The sequence below is a fragment of the Rhinolophus sinicus genome, linkage group LG02 (assembly GCF_036562045.2).
Source record: "Rhinolophus sinicus isolate RSC01 linkage group LG02, ASM3656204v1, whole genome shotgun sequence".
In the NCBI taxonomy this organism is placed as follows: domain Eukaryota; kingdom Metazoa; phylum Chordata; class Mammalia; order Chiroptera; family Rhinolophidae; genus Rhinolophus; species Rhinolophus sinicus.
In genome coordinates, this window is record NC_133752.1 from 109,707,935 (window position 1) to 109,731,909 (window position 23,975).

At 47.8% G+C, this 23,975-nt stretch overlaps 1 protein-coding gene and 1 pseudogene across 3 annotated transcripts in view; one reads left to right on the forward strand and one right to left on the reverse strand.

The window, feature by feature from the left end:
- Nucleotides 1–23,715, forward strand: part of BID (BH3 interacting domain death agonist) — a 44,082-nt gene extending 20,367 nt beyond the window's left edge. For 2 of the 3 annotated variants that reach the window (XM_019757223.2, XM_074325130.1), the window contains exons 2-6: nt 10,817–10,886; nt 15,164–15,377; nt 18,371–18,510; nt 19,710–19,922; nt 22,217–23,715. In XM_019757223.2, the coding sequence (XP_019612782.1) occupies nt 10,875–10,886; nt 15,164–15,377; nt 18,371–18,510; nt 19,710–19,922; nt 22,217–22,228 (591 nt within the window). In that variant the 5' untranslated portion in view covers nt 10,817–10,874 and the 3' untranslated portion in view covers nt 22,229–23,715. Of the gene's footprint in view, nt 1–10,816; nt 11,019–15,163; nt 15,378–18,370; nt 18,511–19,709; nt 19,923–22,216 lie in introns of all 3 variants that reach the window. The other variant, XM_074325129.1, reaches the window with a different exon arrangement.
- LOC109461196 (ribosome biogenesis protein NSA2 homolog) lies at nt 5,863–7,416 on the reverse strand (annotated as a pseudogene).
- Nucleotides 23,716–23,975: the final 260 nt, after the last annotated feature.

Below are 23,975 nucleotides of genomic sequence, written 5' to 3' on the forward strand. Positions count from 1 at the left end.
TTGCTCACAATGGCCATTGTATTATAATTTTAGGCTGGAATCCCCTGAGGGCTGCAGCATTTGGCAGGAAGGAGGCCAGGTGGGGTTTAGCCTGCATTCCTGTCTGGCCAAATCTTGCAGCTTCCAACCTGACAGTTAACAAACTGGGTTCTTAGGATATAAACTTTTTAGGTTGTCTTTTAATAATATTTTGGCATTCTTTTTTATTTCTTTTTCTTTTTAAGTGTAGGGCAGTTTTACTTCCAATGTCCTAATGTTTTTAAAAATATCTGCAAATGTCTGATGGCAAATAGTCTGAGTGGACTGTGATTTTTGTTCTAATTTCTGTTCTTGTATCTGATTAAGGGAATCTTAGTGACTAGCCGTTAAAACAATATAAGAGCTCCCTAAAAATTTTTTTTCCTTGCTTTTCAATTTAGAAGTTTTTCCTATTCATAGGATCCATCGTCTGGCCTTGATGAGTAGGATCTAATAGCAATTCAAACCAGGACAAACTACAGATGTGAGAAGCATCCCCAGAGGAGAGTGCAAAAAGATGCAACCCTCACGAGATAGAGTTAACTCCTGGACTTAGAAACAGCCGTTCTAGAACCCGGGAATCACGTGTCTCCTCCAACCACCCCACCCCCACCCACACACACCCCTTTGGGATATTTGGGTTCTCTAAGTTCAGACCCACAGCCCACCCCGCTGCCTGCCCTATGCATGTGCATCCTCAGTCTGGTGGAAAACAAGAATGAGGGGCCCCATTTGTACCCTCTCTGGGAGGAAATGGGTAGACACAGGAAACTCTCGTGAGAGCCTGGCACAGCCAGAGAGCAAGGTGCGCCCCGACCAGGGCACCCCCTGGATGGTGGAGGCCAGAGAGAAAATATTCTCCCTCAATGCTCAAGGCCAAGCATTGAGGATATATAACCAGATGAAAGGAGAGACACCTGACAGAGACAGAAAACAATGCACAAAATGTGTGAGTGCTCATACCAAATAACCAAGAGTGGCTAAGCCCAAGAAGCGAGCTTCAGAAATGTTTTCTCCAGCTAATCTAAATTGAGAAGAGGAAAAGAAGACTCCCACCGCTCTGTGTCCATTGAACTCTGCAGGCAGAGATCCGGGGTCTGCTTTGGCAAGCGTGCTCACCTCTGCCGCTCATGCCTGAGGCCCCAGGATCTTCCTGCTGCGGCAGCGTCAGGGTGAGCGGGGCCCAGCCGGTGAGGTGTCCTGCTCACAGAGCCAGCAGTGGGGGAGGAAGAAACTTGCCTCTCTCAAGCTTCTTTTGTCTGGTCTAGTAATCAAATAGACATGAGGCAGACTAACAAGAGAAAACAACCGAATTTAATTGTATAAGTACGTATGGGAACCCCACCACATACATGAGAGGTTGAGAGACAGAAAGGGAAACGAGCGATTCTGTGGCATTCTGTGTGGCATTCAGAGCCAAGGATGAGGTGAGGCACCTGGGGCTTCAGAGAGGGGGACGGTCATTCACAGGACAATGAGAAGAACCGCTGTTCAGTAATTAGATGTTTGCCCTGCTGTACAGGTGGGTCACAGACAGTTATTTCTGATGATAACTCCTGAGGGCAAGGCCCCAAGTTTGAATTCCCTGAGGGAGAGGTGAGTTTCTCAGGAGCCCTCAGCTCAAAGTAATGCACACGCCAGGTGGCATGTCTTGGCAAGGCCTGTTCTGAACCCCTTCGCTGTCCTTTTTGTTTAACCAGGATATAATAATAATGAATAAATTGATAATGTCACCAGGGCCTTACTTAGAATGTCATATTTCTGAATGATGCTCATGTCATCAGCTGTGCCGACCAGACTCTCTCACAGAACTAAGGTTGACTTTACCGAGCTTACACAGCCCTCCCAGGAAAACTGGCCTGGCCTCTGCTTGTAGGGTCCCAGGTCTCCAGGTGGTAAGAAAGGTCATTTCCTGATGTTTGGGGGACCAGAAGGAGAGAGGTGAGGGACTGAATATACAAATGGACAATGAGACCATATGTAAAAGCAGAACTTGAATCCACAACTGGCAGCAACCTGCCCAGGAAACCAACTCCTTTATCGATGATAAGAAGCCCAGGAAGTCAGGCTGCTGTTTTTAGTGACAGTCCAGGAAGCTACATGTAATTTCTGTCACAGTCGGCCCAAGTGGCCAGGATGGTTAATAACTAACCGCTTCCCTGTTTTTTGTCCCTGCTTCCAATTTAGGACCACCCCGAGTAAGCTACATATGCACCCTGTGCAGTCACAGAGGGTCCCTGTTCTTAGTCACCCACCTCCAGCTCCTGTGGGGCACACCTGAAGCTCCCTTTCTCCATTGTAAAGCTTTCCCACTCCTTTGCGTCTCTTCCAAATGCAAGTGTCTGAATAAATAGCTTTTTTCATCTGGTTGGGCTTCCTTTATTTTCACAGAGAAATTCACTCACGTTTGTAGGAACTGCAAGTAGAACCTGGTAGAGTTGCTTGGATTTGATTTCCTACTCTTGGGATAGCAAATAAGAAATGTGCTTAAAATCCAGTCTGAGACCCCTTATGAAAATTTCCAGCAGAAGTTGATTTTGTGGCCTCAGTAGTTGTTCAGTACTGCATGGCTCTAAATTTTCAAAACAAACATAAAGAGGCCTAGGTGGTAATTAACACTTTTGCTGCATGGATGTAAATTACCCAGCCAATGTAATGAGACCAGCCCCTTTTTCTGTGGCAAAGAATAATCTTTGAGAGTATTATCATAGGCAAGAAGGCTGTCAGGAAAAATTGTGGAAGACTTTGAAATGGGCCAGAAAAATAACAAAATAACTGGATGTTCTGATTAGAGCACACTTTTAGGTTTTCTTTGCTCTTTATCATCTTTGAGCTATTTCACATCTCTAAATTGTAGAAAACTGATACTAATGCAAAAGATTTGTACATAGAAATGCAAATGAATTCTGCCTAGTGGACCTCCTTGTGGATGCTGACAGGTTTTGCATCTATTTATAAATTCATTTCAGCTTTCACATGGCCTGTGGGTATAGGCCTTTGATTCCTTTGAATGGTTATAACATCTTACTGTTTCCCCATTAAATATTGAGTTAAATAAAATCTTTAATATGTGTTCATTTAATTGGGGGGGGGGAAATCCACCTTCTCCAAACCCATTATTTTTCTGAGGAGTACACACTGTGGACTAAGCCTAAATTAATCAGGAGGCTTCACTAGAATTAAAGGACAAAGTTTTAGTTATGGATGTTAAGATTTGCAACTTGGGGAATGCTACCAGGTAATACTCGGAGTTTTGTGAAGAAATGAGGAGACTTGAGGGCTCATACAGTGAAAACGACATTCTTGGGAAGGGTCAGTCCTGCATCCTTGCTTCTGTGTTGGTCCAAGACGGTGATCTTCCGAGGTCCAGCGGTCTGGACATGTGAGCGTTCTTTCCTAAGTTCTTCAGAGGGTTTTTTTTGGGAGTGATACATCCCCAGGCATCCATGCATAACTGAGAAGTTGAAAAGTTTTAAGTGCTCAGGCTAGTTCAAGTAGGGGTGATGGTCTGCTTCCTGCTGGCACTGAGGATTATACCCATAGAAGAATTTGACAGAGGGTCGGCCGGGTCTTACTACTGCCAAAGGATCGCTGAGGATTATGACAAAAAGGAACTAGTGAAAGCATGTGAGGGGAAACCTGTCATTGAGCATCCAGAATATGGAGAAGTAATTCAGCTTCTGGGTGACCAGCACAACATACGCCTGTTCCTCGGAGAGACTGCACTGGGTAACGACCAGCTGAAGAAGGTTCATGGATTTTAAGTGCTTTTGGTTCACTGAAACTTAAGTGAGGATTTCCTTGCGGTGAGTAGAATTTCACTTCTGTCCCTTGTCACAAGTTTAAAAACCTTACAGCTTGTATAATGTAACCATTTGGGGTCTGCTTTTAACGCGGACTACCTCCATGCAATAAACTGAAAAAAGCCATGCTGTCCAGCCTTTTGAGAAGGGGCCGAGCAGTAGGTGCCTGGCAGTATCCCGCCTGAAACAAAGCAATGACGTGAAGTTTCAGCCAAGCCCAAAACCCCAGGGTCACAGACAGCCATGTCTGGCCAGAAGCTCCTCTTCTCTCTATGCAGAGTTCCCTACCCTAAGAGAATGTCACCCCCTGAACAGCAAAGGCAGCTGTACCACTGGAGGGAGCCTTCAGTGGTGGAGGATCCCTTGTCTCCACCCTGACCAGGTAGTAGGCAGAGCTTAGAGGGCCAGCTTCCTGTAGTGAGGTGGTAGGATGTCTGGCTTACCACTAAGGTCTTTTTGACCAGACATGTCCTCACTAATCGATGTCCAAACACCACAATGTGAGGCCAGCCGTCTATCAGTTAAACACTGGACAAGGGAACAAATTTCAAACTGATGTGTCAATCATGTAGCTAATTGTAATGCTTACAGCTTACTGTCAATAACCGCCCAGGGCCATGTGAGGTAACAGACTCGTTTTTTGGTTTATTTTCCCTTCAGCTTTAATGTTAGGTAATATATTAAAACTCTTATTTAAATAAAACTTGTTTTCAGAAACCAAAAAAAATCTATTCCTCATGTTTCAGCCCATTCTGATTTAAGTAATTTTGTTAGTGTGGCTGTGGTGCCTTTTAGTTTCTTCAATCTCCTCAACACCAAGGCCCAGAAAGGTGAACTAACCCTTTCCTGCCCATCTTTTCCAGGTGGCACTTTCTCTTCTGGACCCCCAGTCTGGGTCGGCTTCCATGCCCTACTCTATATATTTTTATTTTTATCTTTATATATGTATATATAAACAGCTATGTCTTTATAGACATATAGATAAATATAAGTAGGTATAACAGTGTACATAGCCTTTCCTGGCACCTGGCACATAGTAGGCACTATACGTATTTGATGGCTGCACTAATGACTGGGTTCTTATAACAGTACACACTTTTTAAAATAGTGTTTATGTTTATAAATGTATTTTTTTGGTAAATAAGCTCCACTGAAGAAGGGACCTGTGAGTCATTTCTGTCAGTGTTCCACAGCTCCAAGTTAAGTGCCCGCCTGTTGAACAAGCTCACAATGCTGTTGACCGATGAGTGCCACACTCAGAATCACAGTGGTGAAGTGGTGGGTGGGACGGATGGGGACTCCAGCTGTAGTATGCGCTCTCCTGCAGCGGTGAGGGACCTTGAGGTCTGCATGGTGCTTGGTTAGGTGGGAGTAGTGGGAGGACACAGGTAAATCCATGTGGGCAAGGACGGCTGCCTTCCCAGCTTTATCCTCTCAAACCTGTGTCCTCGCCACGGTACCTGTGTGTGCTTGCTCCTGCCTCAGGGTGGCCAAGCCTCCGACTGACCATGTGGGATGGTGCGGGGCTGGGCTGGTCTCGTGAACTTTTCAGCTACTTCAGGGACATTGGGTATCCAGGGTGTGAGTGAGGTCAGGGATTAGAGTCTGAGCAGATACGTGAGCCCCCACTCCTGGTAGGCAGGCCCAGAGGTGGGCACCCCAGTCTGGCAGCCCTGCAGGTGCCGCGGCGTTCGCTGCCCTCACTGCACCCTCAGATCCCAGCGTCGGCTCTGGAAACTGGGGCGGAAGTGCTATCCTTCAGGACCTTGTGTGGATCAGAGAGCAGGCCAGCAAAGGCAGACCTGGCACGGACGTTGTAAGTAGCTGGTGGTGATTATGAGTGATGGCATTTGTCATCCCTGCACCCCAGAACCCACCCTTGGCTGGGAAAAAGGTGGGCTAAGGGCGCAGAGAACTAACCCATAAAGAGTCTGGGTCTCAGCTGTGTCACCATAGGAAAGTACCCCCGAGCTGGTGGAATCCTGGCTGTGAAATGTGCCTGGGGAACGGAGCCTGATCATAGGGAAGGCCGTTGGTCACTGTCCCCATTGTGACCCACCTGGCCACTGCCCATTGGGTCTTGGCTGCGTGAGTTCTCCTTGCTGGCAGCTTAGGTTAGGACTTAGGGTTTGGGGGTGAAGCCGTGGTGACGCGGAGCCTCTGAGGTTTTCAGTGGGCAATATACCCCTGTCCACCTGTTCCCACCACAGCTGATACAACTCATTGAGTTTCTTCTTAAGTAACAAAGGAGTAAAGCCAGAGGCAAACAGATGCAGGTAGGTGCTGCAGGATGGCAGGATGACGGGAATGTTCATTTGTATTATCTCATTTGATTCTAGATTTAATAGGAAAATGCCTCACCTGGGTATTGCTGTTCTTTACAATAGAGTTAATAGTTCTCTTGATGACCGCTGGCATGTCAGCTGTTGGGTAGTACTCAGAAACATCACAGTAAAGGTGGCTTTCCTGACTGGTGCATAGTCTTCAGTAATTATAAGGAGTTTCTTGTAGGAGCCTGCTGTCAAACCAATGAGACGGCGTTTATGCATCCATCATTTTCAGGACTGTTTGTAACCTGGGCATATTTCCCCCAAAGAACCTTGCTTCCCGTGTCACAAGGCCCAACTCGCCCACGTTCACCTCAGTGAGCATACCTTTGGTAATAACACCCAAAGTTGTATAAAGTGGGGATGAGGGACTCTTCTTTACACCCAGTACTGGTAGGCAGAAGGTGGCTCTCAGTCTGGAGTGTTACATGGGCCTTCCGGAAACGGAAGCCCATCGGCCTGCTAAATCTTTCACATTTAGGTGGTTTTCGAGTAAAGCCGTCTCCAGGAAAGCAGACTTCGGTAACGATCCTCTTCCACGCTTTCTCTTTCCTGTTCTAACAACTTTTCATACCTCTGTTTCTCCCTGGGCATGCACTTTGGGCAGAGAGACTTCCCATTTTCCTGCTTTCTCTTTTCGTTTTTGTGTCATCATATTGGAAAGAACTTTAGCTCATGACTGTCCCTCTCTGCCCAGTATGTGCAGGTACTACTCCTTGTGGAGTCTTTTCATCATTCTTTTTTGTTTGGTGTTTCTCTTTTCATGCATCTTGATTGTCTTTTTCATGTGCATTTTCTCAGCATAGCTCTGTTTAAGGTAGAGCTTAGCTTTAACACCAGTCACCCTTTTTGCTGCCTTTGAACGTTCATGAGCCTCTTGACTTTCCACCTTCCTTCTTTCTCTTTGTGTCATGGTAATCCAAATGATATCCATAGCGCTTATGGTGTGACTCAATACTATATTCGTTTTGTGGTATGGTTACGGCCGCCGAGTCGCTGGGTGCAGTCCCCTGGGTGTAAAGAAACTCAATTTTCGGGTCTCAGAAACTCGTGAGCCAACTCCATGCAACTCGCAACAGGAAAGGCTCCACAGTCCTATTTTTAATGACGAAAACATTGAAAGTGTAAATGTCCATTAGTAGAAGGTTAATCATATTTTGGTGCATATGTACAGTAGAACAGGGTTTTCAACCTCAGCACAGTGACACTTGTGCTGGATGATTCTTTGTTGTCAGGAGCTGGCCTGCGTGCGTGGGATGCCCCCGCATTCTGGCTGCCACCCACTGGATGCCAGGAGCACTTTACCCAGTTGTGACAACTAAAAATGTCTTTAGACATGTGCAGATGTTCCTTGGGGGTCAAAATCGCCCCCGATTGAGAACAAACCATTGCAAAGGAATACTAATAAGCATTAAAAAATTTTTTGAAACTCACCATTCCTGTAATGGCTGCTTCCTGGAAGGCGCTGTCATGTGGAACCTCTTAGCCTCCACGTTCAGAGCTCCAGGAAGGGAGTATTTCAAGTCGGATAGAATTATATACATATCGTTTCTTAAAACCTTCAGCACTCAAGGTCCCCACGCCATGACCTCAGTTTCAACACAACTGTTCTTAGTCCTCGTTCCACTGCTTGTGGTGCTGCCTGTTGTTGAAGCAGTAGAAGACGGAGCTGCAATCGCTCTCTTCTTAGGTGTGCTTCTCAGCATGACAGGCGTCTGTGCCTGTTTGGGGGTATATGCCCGAAAGAGAAATGGACGGATATGACTTTGAAGGGCCTCTTGAATCAGACCTTGCTCTGAAGACATTTGTGCTGTTTAGGTTAAAAACTGAGCTTTGGTGTCTGATAGTTCCAAAGAAACAGTAAATAGGATAATTTTACATACTTAGTTGTTTTCCTATAAATGGGAATAAATTGATATGTTAAATGGAATAAAAATGCTTTTTCACAACATATGCACTGAGAAAGTCAGTCTGTAATTTGTATTTGCTAGTTAGACAGAGGGTCAAAGAAGAAAGATGGCTGAGATTTGCATAAGTGATATTTCATGGTCTCAGAATTCTCAAAGTAAATGAAGTGGAAAGAAGGAAACTCTTGCCCAGAATCCTAGGAAGTCAACACTGTTCAGTTGTAATCACTGCCTCCTGCATCGGTGAGGAGTCTTTTCTCTATATTTTTATCAGATTTTTGTTTTGTTATCTCCCAAGTTAATATTCTACTTAAATATAAAATACAGTCAGTCAAAACTTAAAACTTAATACAGAATTGTACACCTGAAATCTATGTAATTTTACTAACAATTGTCATCCCAATAAATTAAAAAAAAAACACTTAAAACTTTTATTTCTTTGGGGGAATAGAAGTTAATGGAGAAAAGATTTAATGTAAAAATAATACTTTATATTGATGTTGAAATGGAGAAGAGATTTAATGTTAAAAAAAAAGCCTTTATATTAACTGAGTAACACCCCCATGGTGAGAAATACTATATTAAATATTAACTGATATATTGTTAAAAAAATTTTGTTTTTTAAAATACCTGTTGAAGCAGAAAAATGATCCCAATATAGGTGACCGTAGAATATGGAAGTCTGCCTGAGTGTGTGGCTGTGCGTGTCAGAGTGTGGAAGGAAATCAGACTAAATGTTTGTGTGAATTACCTCTTGAGGACCGTCTCTCCCCACATAGTTTTCTGGAGTTCGTTCTTGAGAGAATGTGGTGGGGGCAGAGGCCTGGGTTCTGCCCACTGGCCCTTTCCCTTGGCAGTGACTGCATGCGTTGTTGGCTTCTGTGGCCTTTGTCCTGGGGCTGCGTTCTGTTTCGCTCTGTCCTGATGCTGCTGGTGGCTCCAGCCTTGGGGCCAGCCAGTGCCCTATTGCTTTTCTCTCTCTGTCCACATGCCCCTGAGTCCTCTGAGCTTGGCCCCCTCCCCTCCCAGACACTCAGACACACCCAGCCATGGGTGCGGGCTTGGCCAGGCTCCCATGGGGAAGTTGGGGCTCAGCCTCAAGCTGTGTGTGACCCCCAAGGCTTGTGTGAGCACCCAGACGGGCCTGGCAGTGCTGAGAGCGGACCGTGTCCCAAGCACACGTGCAACGGCTACCTGCAGATGGGAGACACACTTCTGTCAGCACAGGCCTTGTTCCAGCCACCCCTTCACACATGTAGGAGCCTGGCTCTTTCTTCCTGGAGACAGTTGGTTGTCCATTCTTCTGTTCAGTTTTTCCACTTATGTAGTTAGGAGCCATAGGAAATTGACTGTTTTTGCTGTACACAATAACCATTTTATTTGATTCGACCTAATATTGTGTGTAAACACACACATGCACCAGCAAATACATTTTAAAATAGAATTATTATGTTGTTCTCCAGAAAGTTCTGTTCAGCATATTGGGACATTTCTGTATGATGCACATACAAGCCTCTCCTTATTTCTCATGGTTACGTATGTTCATTTTATGGACATGGTCTTCTTAACTCATTGGCTTTTGTTTGGTCCGTTGTTTATGACGAGTTATTTCGTTGGAATAGGTGTCATATGGAAGCTTTAATGTTTTATGTAATTTCACACATGCACTCTTGTTATAAACATTTTACAGGAGCTCTAGCCCATGAATGATTTATCGCATCTGCCCTTTGGTGGCCTGTGGAGAGAGCTGGCCTGGCCGGCTGTCCCTTCCGCCACACCTTCTCTCCTCGTCCACTAAGTCAGCAGCACCGCAGTGCTGCCTTCTCGGCACAGCATGTGGAACAGGGTGACCATGTGAAGCTCAGACCTGCTGCTCACTGAGGGATGCGCTGGTGCTTTTCTTTTTGTTGTTGGAAGGAAGGAGGAGTGGTGACAGTGGCCTTATTAGTGGTCACAGTGATAATAAAACAGATTTCCTGAAAACTAGATATCCTTTATTAGCTAAGTTTATTCCTGTAGAAAACTCACAAATATAATAAGTATTTACTTTAAAAGTACTCATAGGGGGTGACCAGTTAGCTCAGTTGGTTGGAATGTGGTGCTAATAATATCAAGGTTGCTGGTTCGATCCCCTCATGGGCCACTGTGAGCTGTGCCCTCCATGAAACAAATAAAATGTTTAAAAATAAAAGCCGGACTTCCCTCCACATTTCATCATGTTTCCCCGAAAATAAGACCTAGCCAGACCATCAGCTCTAATGCGTCTTTTGGAGCTAAAATTAATATAAGACCCAGTCTTATTTTACTATAAGACCAGGTAATATAATATAATATAATACAATATAATATATAAATAATATAAGACCCAGTCTGATACTAATTTTTGCTCCAAAAGATGCATTAGAGCTGATTATCCGGCTAGGTCTTATTTTCGGGAAATGGTAGTACCTACCATGAGTTGAGTGGGAGCGTGGCCCCTGAGGTTGGAGGACGGACCCTGGAGCGCTTGCAGTGCCTTAGCAAGTCTCCACTGAGAAGAGCTCCAGAGTGCCCTCACTGTGCTGCTGGTGGGTGCCAGGCAGTGCTGAGGACAGTGACCACCTAGGATGAGCCTGTTGGGATGGCGAGTGGGCCACTGTGGGGCTGGAGCGCCTGGGAGCCAGGGCCTAGGACCACGTCTTTGATTGCTTCTTGAGGGTGCCAGAGGGGTGTCCCTGTAGGGACCAACACCCACCCTGTGTGTCTGTGTGTCCTCTTCCAGGCTGCTGTCTTAAGTACCTGTGAGCCAGAAGCCAGTCAAGCTGCCAGCTGCCTGTGCGATGGATCCCCAGGTCAGATGCTCGGCAGGAGGGCTGGGGGGAGCGAGGGCAGCTGAGGCACTGGTTCTTCTGCACGGTTGGTGTGGACCCGGTCACCAGTGTGACGACGCTGCAGGACGGGCCTCACATCTCCAACTGACTGGGGTGCAGTAAACACAGACAAAGCCCCTCTCGTCTCAGTCTCCTCCCTGCCTCTCTTCCCATCTTCCCCCCTCTGCTCTCCAGTCCTCCTCCTCCCTTTCCTGCCTGGCTGCAAGGAGACTTTCTGATTATTTTTAAAAGCTGTAGAGTTTTGGGAAGAGGTCACATAGGCCAGCCCCCTGCCGCAAGTTGGTACCTGAACTGTGCCTTGTCTATACTTCCCTTTGAACAAGCTTGGAAGAGAAAATCGTAGCATATCCAATCAAAAGCTCTTTACTCATCTGCTTACGTAAGTCTTCCTCCTTCCCTCCTCCGCCAAGTTCTGTCATGTCTTTGAGGCTGCCAGCCAGGCTCTTCCAGTCCACACCAGAGTCCCCAGCAGCGCCCTGGGGGAGGGATCTGCAAAAGGGAAGGGTTTGGCCGTTACTGAAGTCAGTGGCCCAGTTTCTGAGTCCTGAGCCTATAGCAGCCTCTGCCGCCTGGAAGGTCCTCAGTACGTACTGTTGAATATCCTTCTAAAGGATGGGAAGCACTTGGGAGTGGGAGAGCCAGAGAGCACAGGCTTAGTGAGCAGAGATGTTAGTTGCTGGAAGAGAAGAGATTTTGGGACCTCCCCCGTTGCGAAAGGCCTGTCCAAAGACCAGACACTCTTGTGTTCAGTGCCCTTTAAACTTGCCCGTTGTTGTCCCTTCCATCTTGCGACTGTCTGGGGGTAATCTTGGGCTGCCGGGGTGTAGAAACCGCCTCACATCAGGCTCCTTAACCTCAGGAGAGCTCTCTCCCGCACTGGCGCCTTTCTCCTGGCATCCCTGCAGTGCAGGAAGGTGGATGTAATTACTCCCAATTATTCCCACTGCTCTTTTTGTTTTCTTTCAAGGTGCAAAACCTGGGGCACAAGTTGGCCAATGTCCCACAGGCTCAGGGTTCAGAGGGAAACACTGAGCAACTTCTGCTGACATGTTAGGGTTTGCCCCCCCCCCCCCCGCCACCATCAGAATTTTCTTCCTGTTGTAGATTTTTTCCCTTGATTTATTTTCTGTTTTTAAAAATTGTGGTAAAATACACATAGCATGAAATTTACCATTTTAGCCAATTTTAAGTGTATAGTTCAGTAGCATGAAGCGCATTCACACTGCTGTGCCACCAGCACCACCACCATCTCCAGAACTTTCTCATCTTCCTGAACTGAAACTCTGTCCCCATTAAAGACTGACTCCCCATTCCCCATCCCTACCCCACCCCTCGCAACCCCACTCTACTTTCTCTCTGTGAATTTCTCTCTACTTTCTCTCTATAATAGCGACCTCATAGAAGTGGAGTCACATAGTATCTGTCCTTTGGTTTCTCGCTTATTTCGCTTCCTATGTCTTGGGTTTGGTTTGGGGTTTTTTTTTGCTATTTGTATGGTATCGCTCATCCATATTGTAGCATTCTTCTTTGACATTTTCGATATTTAGAAAAACAAAATAAGTGAGATTGATTTTTGTTGGTCTTTTTTTTTTTTTACTGTTTATTTGGTGCTTTTTCACCAGGATTATTCCAGTTTATTGAACACACTAGACAGTTTTCCATCCTTTTCTCTGTACTGGCACTGATTTTATAGGATGAGAAGTACTTTTGTCTCTTTTGATCACTTTTGTAATATTTCCAGCAAGACTTCCTAAGTCTTGATCATTTCTCTTAATGTATTTTTTCCCTATGAGCTAAAAGGATAAACAACTTATCAAATCTTTCATCTTCTGAGACTCCCATGTTAACTTACGTCACTAGAAAGATCAGAAAGGTCCTAGTTCCACACTCAGCATGTCACAGGCTCTTCATGTTCTCGGACTTAGACTGTCAGTCTTCTGAGCCGACTGCCGTGTCCTGGCAGAGTCCAGCCTCTTCCTCAAAATGGAGTCTGCCCGGACTGCTTTCCAGCTGACTGGTCCTAAACATTTGACTTCCTGGATTATTCACTCCTGGCGTCTGGACCGGTCCTTCTCTGATAGAGGAAGTGCTCTCCTTTCCCTCCCTGCCAATTCTTTTCTTTTTATTATACGTGGCAAGTGCAGACATCACTGGACTTGTGTCTGATAACCTGATCTGGCGTGGTTGGTGGCAACAGCCACTCTGCATGGAGGCTTGGGACACCTGGTCACCACCCTCTACATCAGAAGGAAGCCCTCGGGCAGAGGCTGCCTGTAGTAGTTTCCTGGGGCTTTTGGAACAAAATACCATAATCAGTGTTTCCCTTCACAGTTCTGGAGGCCAGAAACCTGAAAATGAGGTGTCAGCAATGCTGGTTCCTTGTGGGGCTGCTGAGGGAGAATCCCGAGCCTCTCTCCCAGCTTCTGGTGCTGCCGGCAGTGCTGGGCGTCTCTTGGCTTATAGACACATCACTCATGCTTCAGTGTGTCTTGACATGGCATTGTCCCCTGTTTAGGGCCCGCCCTAACCCCGTATGGCCTGCTCTTAACTTCATTACATTTGCAATGACTCTATTTCCAAACAAGGTCACATTCAGAGGTACTAGGGGTTAGCCCTTGAACATTTCTTTTTGGGGAATACAGTTCACCCCACATCACTGCCCCGGCCCTCCTTTTTTCTGCTAACCAGGACCTCTCCATGAGGCAGAAATGAAGCATATCCCTGAGTTTCTAAACTGCCTTATGCCACTTGGCTTCTGTAATAATTTGACAGTAGAGCTTTTGTATAACATTTTTCCTTTTTGTAGGAATAATTTTAGAGAAGTAAAGGCTGAAATATATAAGTACCTTGTTTGATGCATTTTGTTTATTTAAAACAATTTGCCCTTAAAAACTGTCCTCTAAAAGTGTTCTGATCTTTCTAACGAAGAATATTAAGGACTCAGAAGATGGAAATAAATCTTGCCTGCACCTCATGTTATCCTCTGGACCTCCTACTGTCCAGTGTGTCTGCTTTGCATTTATCTGGGCAGATCTCAGTGTCCCTGGCCTTCCACATTAGTCCCTCTTTCATCCGGGGTGTTTGTTTAAGCACACCTGGCTGCTGATGCTACAAGTACTCACCTTGGTTTGCCAAGAACACTGCCCAAGTGTGGTCAGCACTCCAGAAACGTTGCCCTGTCCTGGCAGACACAGACGGAGGCTGGCCTGAGCGGCTGCTGCCGCTCCCCTCAGATTTCCCCCGCTTCCCTCAGGTCTTCCCAACCCCCATTTCCCTCTGGTCTCCCTGACCACCCCCTTTACCTCAGGTCTCTCTGACCCCACTTCCCTCAGGTCTCCCCACCCCCTTTACCTCAGGTCTCTCTGACCCCACTTCCCTCAGGTCTCCCCACCCCCTTCCCTCAGGTCTCCCCACCCCCGCTTCCCTCAGGTCTCCCCACCCCCGCTTCCCTCAGGTCTCCCCGACCCCCCTTCCCTCAGGTCTCCCCACCCCTTCCCTCAGGTCTCCCCACCCCTTCCCTCAGGTCTCCCCACCCCGCTTCCCTCAGGTCTCCCCACCCCCTTCCCTCAGGTCCCCCCCCCTTCCCTCAGGTCTCCCCCACCCCCCTTCCCTCAGGTCTCCCCACCCCTTCCCTCAGGTCTCCCCACCCCCTTCCCTCAGGTCTCCCCACCCCCTTCCCTCAGGTCTCCCCACCCCCTTCCCTCAGGTCTCCCCACCCCCTTCCCTCAGGTCTCCCCACCCCTTCCCTCAGGTCTCCCTGACCCCCCTTCCCTCAGGTCTCCCCACCCCTTCCCTCAGGTCTCCCCGACCCCCCTTCCCTCAGGTTTCCCCGACCCCCCTTCCCTCAGGTCTCCCCACCCCTTCCCTCAGGTCTCCCCGACCCCCCTTCCCTCAGGTCTCCCCACCCCTTCCCTCAGGTCTCCCCACCCCTTCCCTCAGGTCTCCCCACCCCCTTCCCTCAGGTCTCCCCCCCCCTTCCCTCAGGTCTCCCCACCCCTTCCCTCAGGTCTCCCCACCCCCTTCCCTCAGGTCTCCCCACCCCTTCCCTCAGGTCTCCCCCCCCTTCCCTCAGGTCTCCCCACCCCTTCCCTCAGGTCTCCCCACCCCTTCCCTCAGGTCTCCCCACCCCCTTCCCTCAGGTCTCCCCACCCCTTCCCTCAGGTCTCCCCACCCCCTTCCCTCAGGTCTCCCCGACCCCCCCTTCCCTCAGGTCTCCCTGACCCCCTGCTTCCCTCTAGGTCAGCAATGGTTCAGGCCTCCAGGATGAGCGTATCACAGACCTGCTGGTTTTCGGCTTCCTCCAAAACTGCTCCAACTGTAATTTCCATGAAGAGCTGAAGGTGCTGGGCCATGAGTGGCCTGTGCCAGCTTTCCTGCTGGAAGGCCACGATGATGAACTGCAGACAGATGGCAACCGGTACAGCCACGTGGTCCAGCAAGGCCTGAGGACAGGTAGGCACCTGGCCCCGCCTGCCCTGACTTGCTGTCACCAGTGATGTTTTAGGGAACCTAAGTGCTAGAGTCTCAGTCTCCACCTGCGTGGTGCCAGTCCACCATATACGTTTGTGTCACATGGTTGCATGACCTGTTCTTGGTTATGCCAGCAGACCAGGCCTAGCTGAGTTTCCAAGTGGTTGAAACCCACTGAGTTACTTTAAAACGATTCTTTGTATGTACTTTACACTTTTATTCTTACATATATTATGCTTGTGCTTATCCACAAGACAGCTAGGGCATGGAAGTATTCTGAACCACATTTCCAGATGAGGAAACTGAGGCCCAGAGAAGGGTAAATGATGAGCCCCGTATGGAACAGCCGCTGGGCGTGGCCTCGCCCGGACTTGGGCCCCGCCTCGTTCCTTGAGCTGGGCCCCTTCATTGTCCCACGGGTGGTGCGTCGGGACCTCAGTCTGCAGACTGCCCTTCCTCACCCTCATCCCTGTGCTGTCCTCCAGCCTCAGCTTTCACTCCTCTGAGCCACTGGTGTTGCCTCCACAGATGGAGGCTCTCAGACCTGACTTCTGAGGGAGCAAGGCTTGGGCATGGGAGGTTCAGCCATTCCCAGATTAGGGCCTGGAGAGTGGTTGTCAGTCATGTGCACCCTGGGGTTCCATGAAGAACTGTTCAGAATGGGCCTGGGCCCGCTTTAGCTGCTGCACCACCATGTTCGAGGTGGGGGCGCTGATGTCAGCACGTCCTGCTGAGCTCACTAAGGCGAGCGTGAGGACCACACCCAGGCCTCCCTACCTAGGAGCAGGACTGACATCCTGCCGCCCTGAAATCTCCTGGCATAGGAGGTTGCCCTGCCCTTGGTGGCCGTGGGGAAGACCAACAGCCCATCCAGCCCTAGAATCTCTGGCTCCATGGGTGGGGGTAGGGCAGGAGTCCCCCGCTAGCTAGCCTGGGTGTGCCAAACACACTGTGTGCCTTAGAATCCAGCGAGTATGTCTTCTGGCCGGCCCTGAGCTGGAAGAAGAGCAGGCCCCTTTGGGGAAGGTTGGGAAGGTTTGGGGAGCAGGAATGGCTTTGCTGTCAGCAGCTCCTGCAGGAGTTCCTACAGCCAGAGGCTGTCCCCGGCCTGTCCTTTGCTCATCTACACCATCCCTTCCCTTAAACTGCAGAACCTGGCTGGACTCGGGCATTTGCAGAAGTGGTTGTGGGGCTCTGCACTTAACCTCATCCTCTGGTAGAAAACTGGCATGTAGATTGAACACCTGACAAGATTTGGAAGCAAAGGGCCACATAGAGGCTCTGGCCTCATCAGTGGCCTCTGGTGTCATCGGTGAATTCGTTCACTCAGCTGGACGCAGATGAATCAGTTGCTGAAACAGGTAGAAAAGCATAGGAAGTTGGTGAGCAGAGAGTCTGCCGTGGGAGCTAAGGAGAAGGCGGGCACTGTTCTCTGTGGGCAGTCAGGAGAAACTTCGTGGCCACGACGGAACAGAGCTGGCCCTGAAGTTGGGTCCAGTTCAGTCTGGAGATTGGGAAGGCGACTGGCAGTTTAGCCCAGCTGTGGAGATGCAAAGGCCATGGCCTGTGGGAGGTGCTGAGTTTGGCTGGAACGCGTGAAGGATAGTGGACATCCAAGATGATTTGAGGCGAGGTGGTGACTTGTCACTTAAGCAGAAGTGAGCATGTGGAGGGTTCTGAGTCGGAAGTGATGTCGTCTCAATACTATGTGTGTCGTGGTCAACACCACGGCACAGAGAATGAGGAGGCAGTCACCTCGGGGTCCTGCAGGCACACTCACCCCACTTCCTGTCTTCTGACTCTGTGCCTAAGTGTATTGTGGAGAGGGGCCTGGAGGCAGTGAGTGGGGTGAGGAGAGGAGACACTCTTTACCCAGATGCGAGGTGAGAGCCCACGCCAGTGGTGGGAGTGGGCATGGGGCGGAGAGATGGCTGTGTCTATGCTGACGTAGACCTACCGACTGGTGGCGGAGGAGGCAGTGGCGACAGCAAAGACGGTGTGAGGATGAGATTTCTGTTCTGGGGAAGTAAGAAGCCAGAGGGAAACTGCGAGCACAGAAAAAAATATGAGATTTAATGGGAGAAATAACAATCGCTGGCATTTATTGAATACTTACTAGGAGCTAGGTACAGGGTTCATTCATTTACTCATTCTTTCATTCATGCAATCATTCATTGAGCACCTACTGTGTGCCTTGCATTGTTTTTGGCACTGCGTATTTGGCAGTAAACAAAACATTTAAAAATCAGAGCCCTTATGAAGCCTACGTTCTGGTGAGGGAGTCAGACAGCAGAGACAGGTAAAATACATGATATAGTAGTGAGTACTAAGGAAGGAAAGTGGAGGGCATGTGGCGGTAAAAGTGGGGTGTCAGTCTTCGCGTGGCATTGGAGAACACCTAAAAGCAGTTAGAGAAGGAGCCTGCCTGCGCTCTGGGGAGGCCAGTGGAGCTGGAGAAGAGGGATTAAGGGAAAGTGGAAAGAGCTGCTGCCAGAGAGGCTGGGCAGATTGTGCACAGCTGTCTAGGTCAGAGTGGAGAAGGGGTTTTGCTGAGGGAGATGTGACTGGGGAAAGCACTTATCTCCACAGCCACCCTGGAGCGAGGTCTTGTGGCTCGGGAATGGCAGACGTGGGGCTCTGACTTGTCTGACTGCACAGCCTCTGTATTAACTGCTTAGGCTGACAGCTGTTAGAGGATGGGGTACAGAGCTGGCAGCCCCAGCATACTGACCCTGCGTGGGTAGAAGTGGATCTTTATTTAGGGAGAAGCCTGCTTCTCCAGCCAGTGTTTGCTCAGTCGGGCCCTTCCCTGGCCCTAGCAGAGGGAGCAACAGAAGCTCGCTCGGTGCATGGTGTGCTGGGGGGAGGGGACGGGCTGGCCTTGCTCCAAAGAGAATCACTTCCTTTTCCAGGTTGGGCTGGGGTGAACAGGCCATTGTCTGATCTGTTTTGTCCACTGCCCCTGCCTCTGTCAGGTTCTGAGAGTCAAGAGGAAATCATTCAGAACATTGCCAGGCAGCTCGCCCAGATAGGGGACACGATGGAGTGCAGAATCCCCCCAACACTGGTGAACCGCCTGGCAGCGGAGTTCATGAATGGGAACCTGTCAGAGGAAGTAAGTGAGAAAACCCCTAGTGTCTTTTCTAGGTTAGCTGGGAAGTGTGGGGGCTTTCTCCATTGTCATTTGAACAAGGAAGTCTGTCCTCTGTCTCCTGTCAGACCAATGTCCAGTAAGGTGCCTCAATTCGTGACTGTCCACAGAAGAATTGGAAATAGAAATTATAGCATAGTTAATTGTCTCTCAGAAGAATTAAGTTACTTGACACTTAGGAAACCTGAACTTTAATTGAGAAGCAAGAGTTTGGGGATAAAAGCCTCCCCAAAAATGAACAAAATGTGTATGACTCTTCCAGAAATAACTTGCTTCAGTTTTAGGGAGCTGAATAAGAACACCAGTAGAGAACTTTTAAGTCGCCCAGGTGTGACAAGAAAAGTGACACTTTAGCCTACTGCTCTTGACTTCATGTTAAGAAACCATATACAGGTGTGTACAGTGCTGCTGCCATGTGCAGAGCCCTGTGGGGGATACAAAGATAGGTCTCAGGCACTATGTGTCCTGAGGAAACTTAGTGGGAGAGAAAAATAACCCCAAGGTCCTCAAATGTATGCCTACCCGAGTTCAAGAAAAGGTTCCATTCTTTTGATCACCAGCTAAAAATGCACGTGCCCCTCACTACCTAGAAGTTTATTAGTCCTCCAGGGTTTAGCCAGGTCCAGCCTCCTGCCCCCAGGAAGGTTGCTCCCTGTCTAGTGGTCTCTCCCCATCTGCTGTTCTGCAGCAGCCCTCATGGATACATAAGCACTTTGCCTTGGGCGCTCCCACAGTGTTCACTTATTTTGCATGAGAATCATGAGCCTAAGTTCCCCCCTCCCCCCCCAGTTAGGTCTGCACCAGGAACTTGGCCTGAGATGACTTAGCTAACTCTCAGGTGAACTGCCTCAGAGGCAGGAAGTGACTTGGCTTCTTCAGTTCCATCAGTGTCGAATGTGCACACACGGGGCTCAGGGACCATGTGTTTGGTTAGTGCGTCTCCCACTCGAGGGAGTCATCTCAGCCCTCCCTTCCATCACCTCTCACAATGAAATCGCTTCTCCTTCTCTCCTCCACACGCCTTAGCTATTTAATAAATACTTCCCTCTGAGAGGAGAGCGTGCTTCCTGCTTCCCGTGGAGGGCTGTTCTTCTTTTGACAGGGAAGGACATTAGAGGACTGGGTCCCCTGTGAGCCTTCTGTCTCCACCTCTGCCTGCACAGGACAGAAGGAGGTGCCTCGCTGATGCGCTGGACCAGCTCATGCAGACTTTCCCTAAAGACATGGAGATGGAGAAGGCCAAGCTGATGTTGACCCTGCTGTTGGCCAAAAAAGTGGCCGATCACATGCCATCCTTGCTCCAGGGCGTCTTTCGCACAACAGTGAATTTTATTAACCAGAACCTGCTCACCTACGTGAGGAACTTGTTCAGAAATGTAAGAACCAGCCGTCAGCTCCTTGCCGTTTCCCTGAGCCCTCTGGGACTCTGCCCGCTCCCCACACACTGCCTCTGAGGTCTGGGAAGCCAGCAGAGCCCTCTACCATCCTTTCATCCCTTCCCTCTGCTTCTGACACCCCAACCACAGGAAGGCACCTGCAGACCTTCCTGGGTAGGTGGAAAGGCTTGCTTTTGCTTTTATGAGCAAGTGGTAGGAGGTGGTAGTGAACATCTGATGTCCTTTGGAGCTTTATCAGCTTTATTTTTAAGATGTGCTGCTGTCTTTGGGTAAAGGCCTTCTTCGTACTATCGACAGAATCATGACAGTGGTCCAGACGCGTAGGTAGAACATGAAAAAAAGTGGCTGAGGGACCTAGCTGAGTGTCTCCAGTCTGCTCTCAACTTCACCTTCACGAAAACAAGTATAATTAAATTCTTTGAAAACATGCTCACCAAGGTTGATGGGGAGAGAGACAAAAAGGGGAGATAAGAAAAGGGGGGAGAGAACTATCTAAAACCTGCCTCAGAAAACATCTGTCCCATAACCAGGATATGAGAAGTCAGTTCTTCAAGAAGCTGCCAAGGAGGGCAGGCAGCGTCAGCTTCATAGACCTGAGGTTTCAGTGTCGGTATATTCTGTAAATGTGAAACGATTAGTGAATATTGGGGATTTTACGTGTCAGAAGCATTACTCGGGCTCTGACCCTCTCTTATTATTTACTGATAAGCCTTAAAAGCATTCTCCATCTGTCGTAGTCTTCAGTTATACAGGCGTTTTACAACAGGAGAATGAACATACATCTCAAATCAGGTGTTAAACCAAGCCTATTGTTGGAGGTAAGCCTGGGAAAGTTCCTGGACAGCCAGCAACCATCAAAGGGGGCAGTATCTAAGGTGTCACCATCTAAGGTGTCAGTAGCAGCTTGTATTAACAGCTTAGCAAACCCTGAGGGGCTCAAACACAATCTTAATTCTTTGGACCCACTACGGATGCGTCTTGGCACAGGTGATCCAGTAGCTGAGAATGTCCCTATGTCAGCACCTTGAAAGCTGTTTTTGCAGTTGTTTTCATGGAGCAGAATGTAGGATGCAGGGAAGTAAGGGTGGTGGCTCCAGAGAATGAGTTTTTGCACAAACCCAGCTTCACATCTATTGATTATGTCACTAGAGTTCTTAAGGACTGAATTCTGTTTAGTGAATATTAATTCTGGCTAATTTAGACCTTAGACCTTAGAAAATGGTAATCAATAAAGCAGTTACATCTACTAAATTAGGGGTGTGGAGCACCAGAAACTCACATGGGAGTTTGAAGAACGCAGATCTAGGGAGAGGACAGTAGTAAAAACATAACTGGATTTTCAGTGTGCTAAATAAATATAGACTAAAGGTTTGTTTTGATTGGAGAAGGGGTTATACATTCTAATTAATCCTTGAAGCAAATCAGAACATCCCAGTTTTAGTTATAGCAGAGACTGCTGGAGACTGCCAAATATCTGTCCTCCCCGTCTTCTATAGTCATAGGATTTGTAGCTGGTATGAATCCCAGGCTCCCTTATAAGCCAGGTGTGACCTGTGACTCACTTCTGGTGAGGGGACGCAGACAGACATGACATATCCATCGTCTGCCCTGTGTCCTTAAAGACAAGGAGTACAATGCCCTCCCCTCCCGGGCCCGTGGGCTGAACCATGGGTGAAGATGTGGGTACAGGTAAGGGACCAGGAAGAGAGGCTCCCGGGTCCTAAGATTGGTGTTGACTGCTCACCTATAGTTAGAGAAATAAACTGACATGTTTAAGTTATACTTAGATTATCTGTTGTAGAAGTTGAATATACATTCTAACAAGGGCAAGGTATGCTTGTTACAAAGGAATGCTGTGCAACTCCCAGTAATTTACACAGGTTAGTAAATTGTGGCCAGAGGCTGAGTCAGGCCTGCCATTCCTTTTTGCAAACAAAGCCCTCCTGAAACACAGCCATGTTCATTCATTCGTAGATTGTCTTAGGCCGCTTCCACACTATGTAACTTCAGAATCGAGGTGTGACAGAGACGGTATGGCCTGCGGACCCTAAAATATTATCTGGTCCAAATTAGCAGAAAAAGTGTCCCTGCTGTTAGAGGAAAAGAAAAAGAAAACCTGGTCATCGCTTATAAGTTAGGGAAGAGGGAGGAGCAGCAGCAAATGGGAAACCACAAAAAAAGAATTCAAAACAAGAAGTCAGGAATGTGACTAAAAGTGTCGATGGTAAGAACAGTTAGACTGGCTAACTGCTTGTGTTTCCTTCTTGCTCTAGGAGATGGACTGACTGGATGTATGACTACAAAATCGTGTCTGGCTAAAACTTGATGTAGCAACAGTAGTGTACCTGCCCCCAGTGGAGATGGAACTGCGGCCCTTTTACAAAGTGCTTAGAGAAGACAGCTATTTATTTCTCACTACTTTAAAGGTCATGTTTGAAGCTGATGACCCATTTAGAAATCTCTACATTGATCTACTTGAATGAAAATGTCCGCTTGCACTATCTGAACGAGCTTCACACCACCTCCTAAGTCCATTACACACTTTGCCTTTATCTTATTTCAGATGTATAGGTCCCCACTTGAAAATTAAATTTAAAAGCAGATTGTAAGGCAGAAGAAAAAACTTTAATGTTGTTTGAAGTGCAACCTTGGGGCACAGCCTCATAGCAGACAGTGTCATGTATGGAGAGCAAGGAATGCAGACTTCTTTCACATGAAAAATTCCTCACAGGACAGGGACCATCTTAATACTAAGGAAGTAACAGCCTTCCTGTTTAAAAACCAGATGGCACAGGTTTTAGACTAAAGTTCTGTCCTCAAACAGTGGGAAAATCAGGCCTCAGGACGTGTTTGGCTTTTTTCACCCTGCTTTCCTTTCATTAAGAGTCAGGGAAAAGTCAAATATATGGTGATGGAAGGAGAACTGACTCCCGGTAGTGAACACACAATGTGATTTATAGATGATGTGTTACAGAATTGTACACCTGAAATCTATGTAACTTTACTAACAACTGTCACCCCAATAAACTTTAATTAAAAAAAAAAAAGTCAGGGAAAACCACTGGCAGTTCAGAGGTGTGGAGACTCAAGGGCCTGTCACCTGTTTCCAAACTCAGGTCACTAAAGGCATCTGTTCTCTTTCCAAGAAGTCAGGATTTTGATAAAGACTCGAAGCTGGTGGATACCAGAAGCTACTGTGTACATCCTGAGGGGAATGTAATTAGTAACCTTCTGTTTTCATTTTTTGCCTGTACCCAAGAGGCTGCATCAGGAGAGAACGGGAGTTTGTGAGCATAAAAGATGAAAAGCAAACTTAAAAATTCAGCAGTTAGATGTCTGCCTCTCCTAGAGACACAGTCAGAATTCAAGGACTAACAAACTCAAATCCCTTAGATAGTGCCCAAATAAACCAGGGAGCGCTTACATTTAGAAATGGTGCCTGCGTCTGTTCCCTGGGGTGCTGGGTCTGCATTACCTGTACTCTGCAGTAACATGTGTTACTGTTAACCTGACACTGGAGAAGCATACGAACAAGAGTAGTGAAGTACTAATAAATATTTCCTTGCTACCAAAAACACTTTTCTGTTCCTTCAACGTTTAAATTTATTAGAAAAGAAAAATGACTACATCGTTCATCATTAAATGGATGCCACTCTAGGGCTAGGCCTCAATCTGGTAGCTGCAATGTGTTGTAAATATTAAAAGCAGGTAGAAGTTGCCATGCAGTGTGAAGGCCTTCATTTGGAAATAAATTTTCCAGTAATGCTGTTAACTGTTTTGGAGTGGACTTTTTAAGAATTTGTATCAGTGGAAACAAGTTGAGTCACATATACATCCACACACTTCTTCATACATGAGTCAGTGAGCACAATTAGATTCTCACTAGGGGAAATATTTTCTTCAAGGAGCAGTTTAAATACAAGTAGTCGGGCCAGCCCGGTGGCTCAGGCGGTTAGAGCTCCATGCTCCTAACGCCAAAGGCTGCCGGTTCAATTCCCACATGGGCCAATGGGCTCTCAACCACAAGGTTGC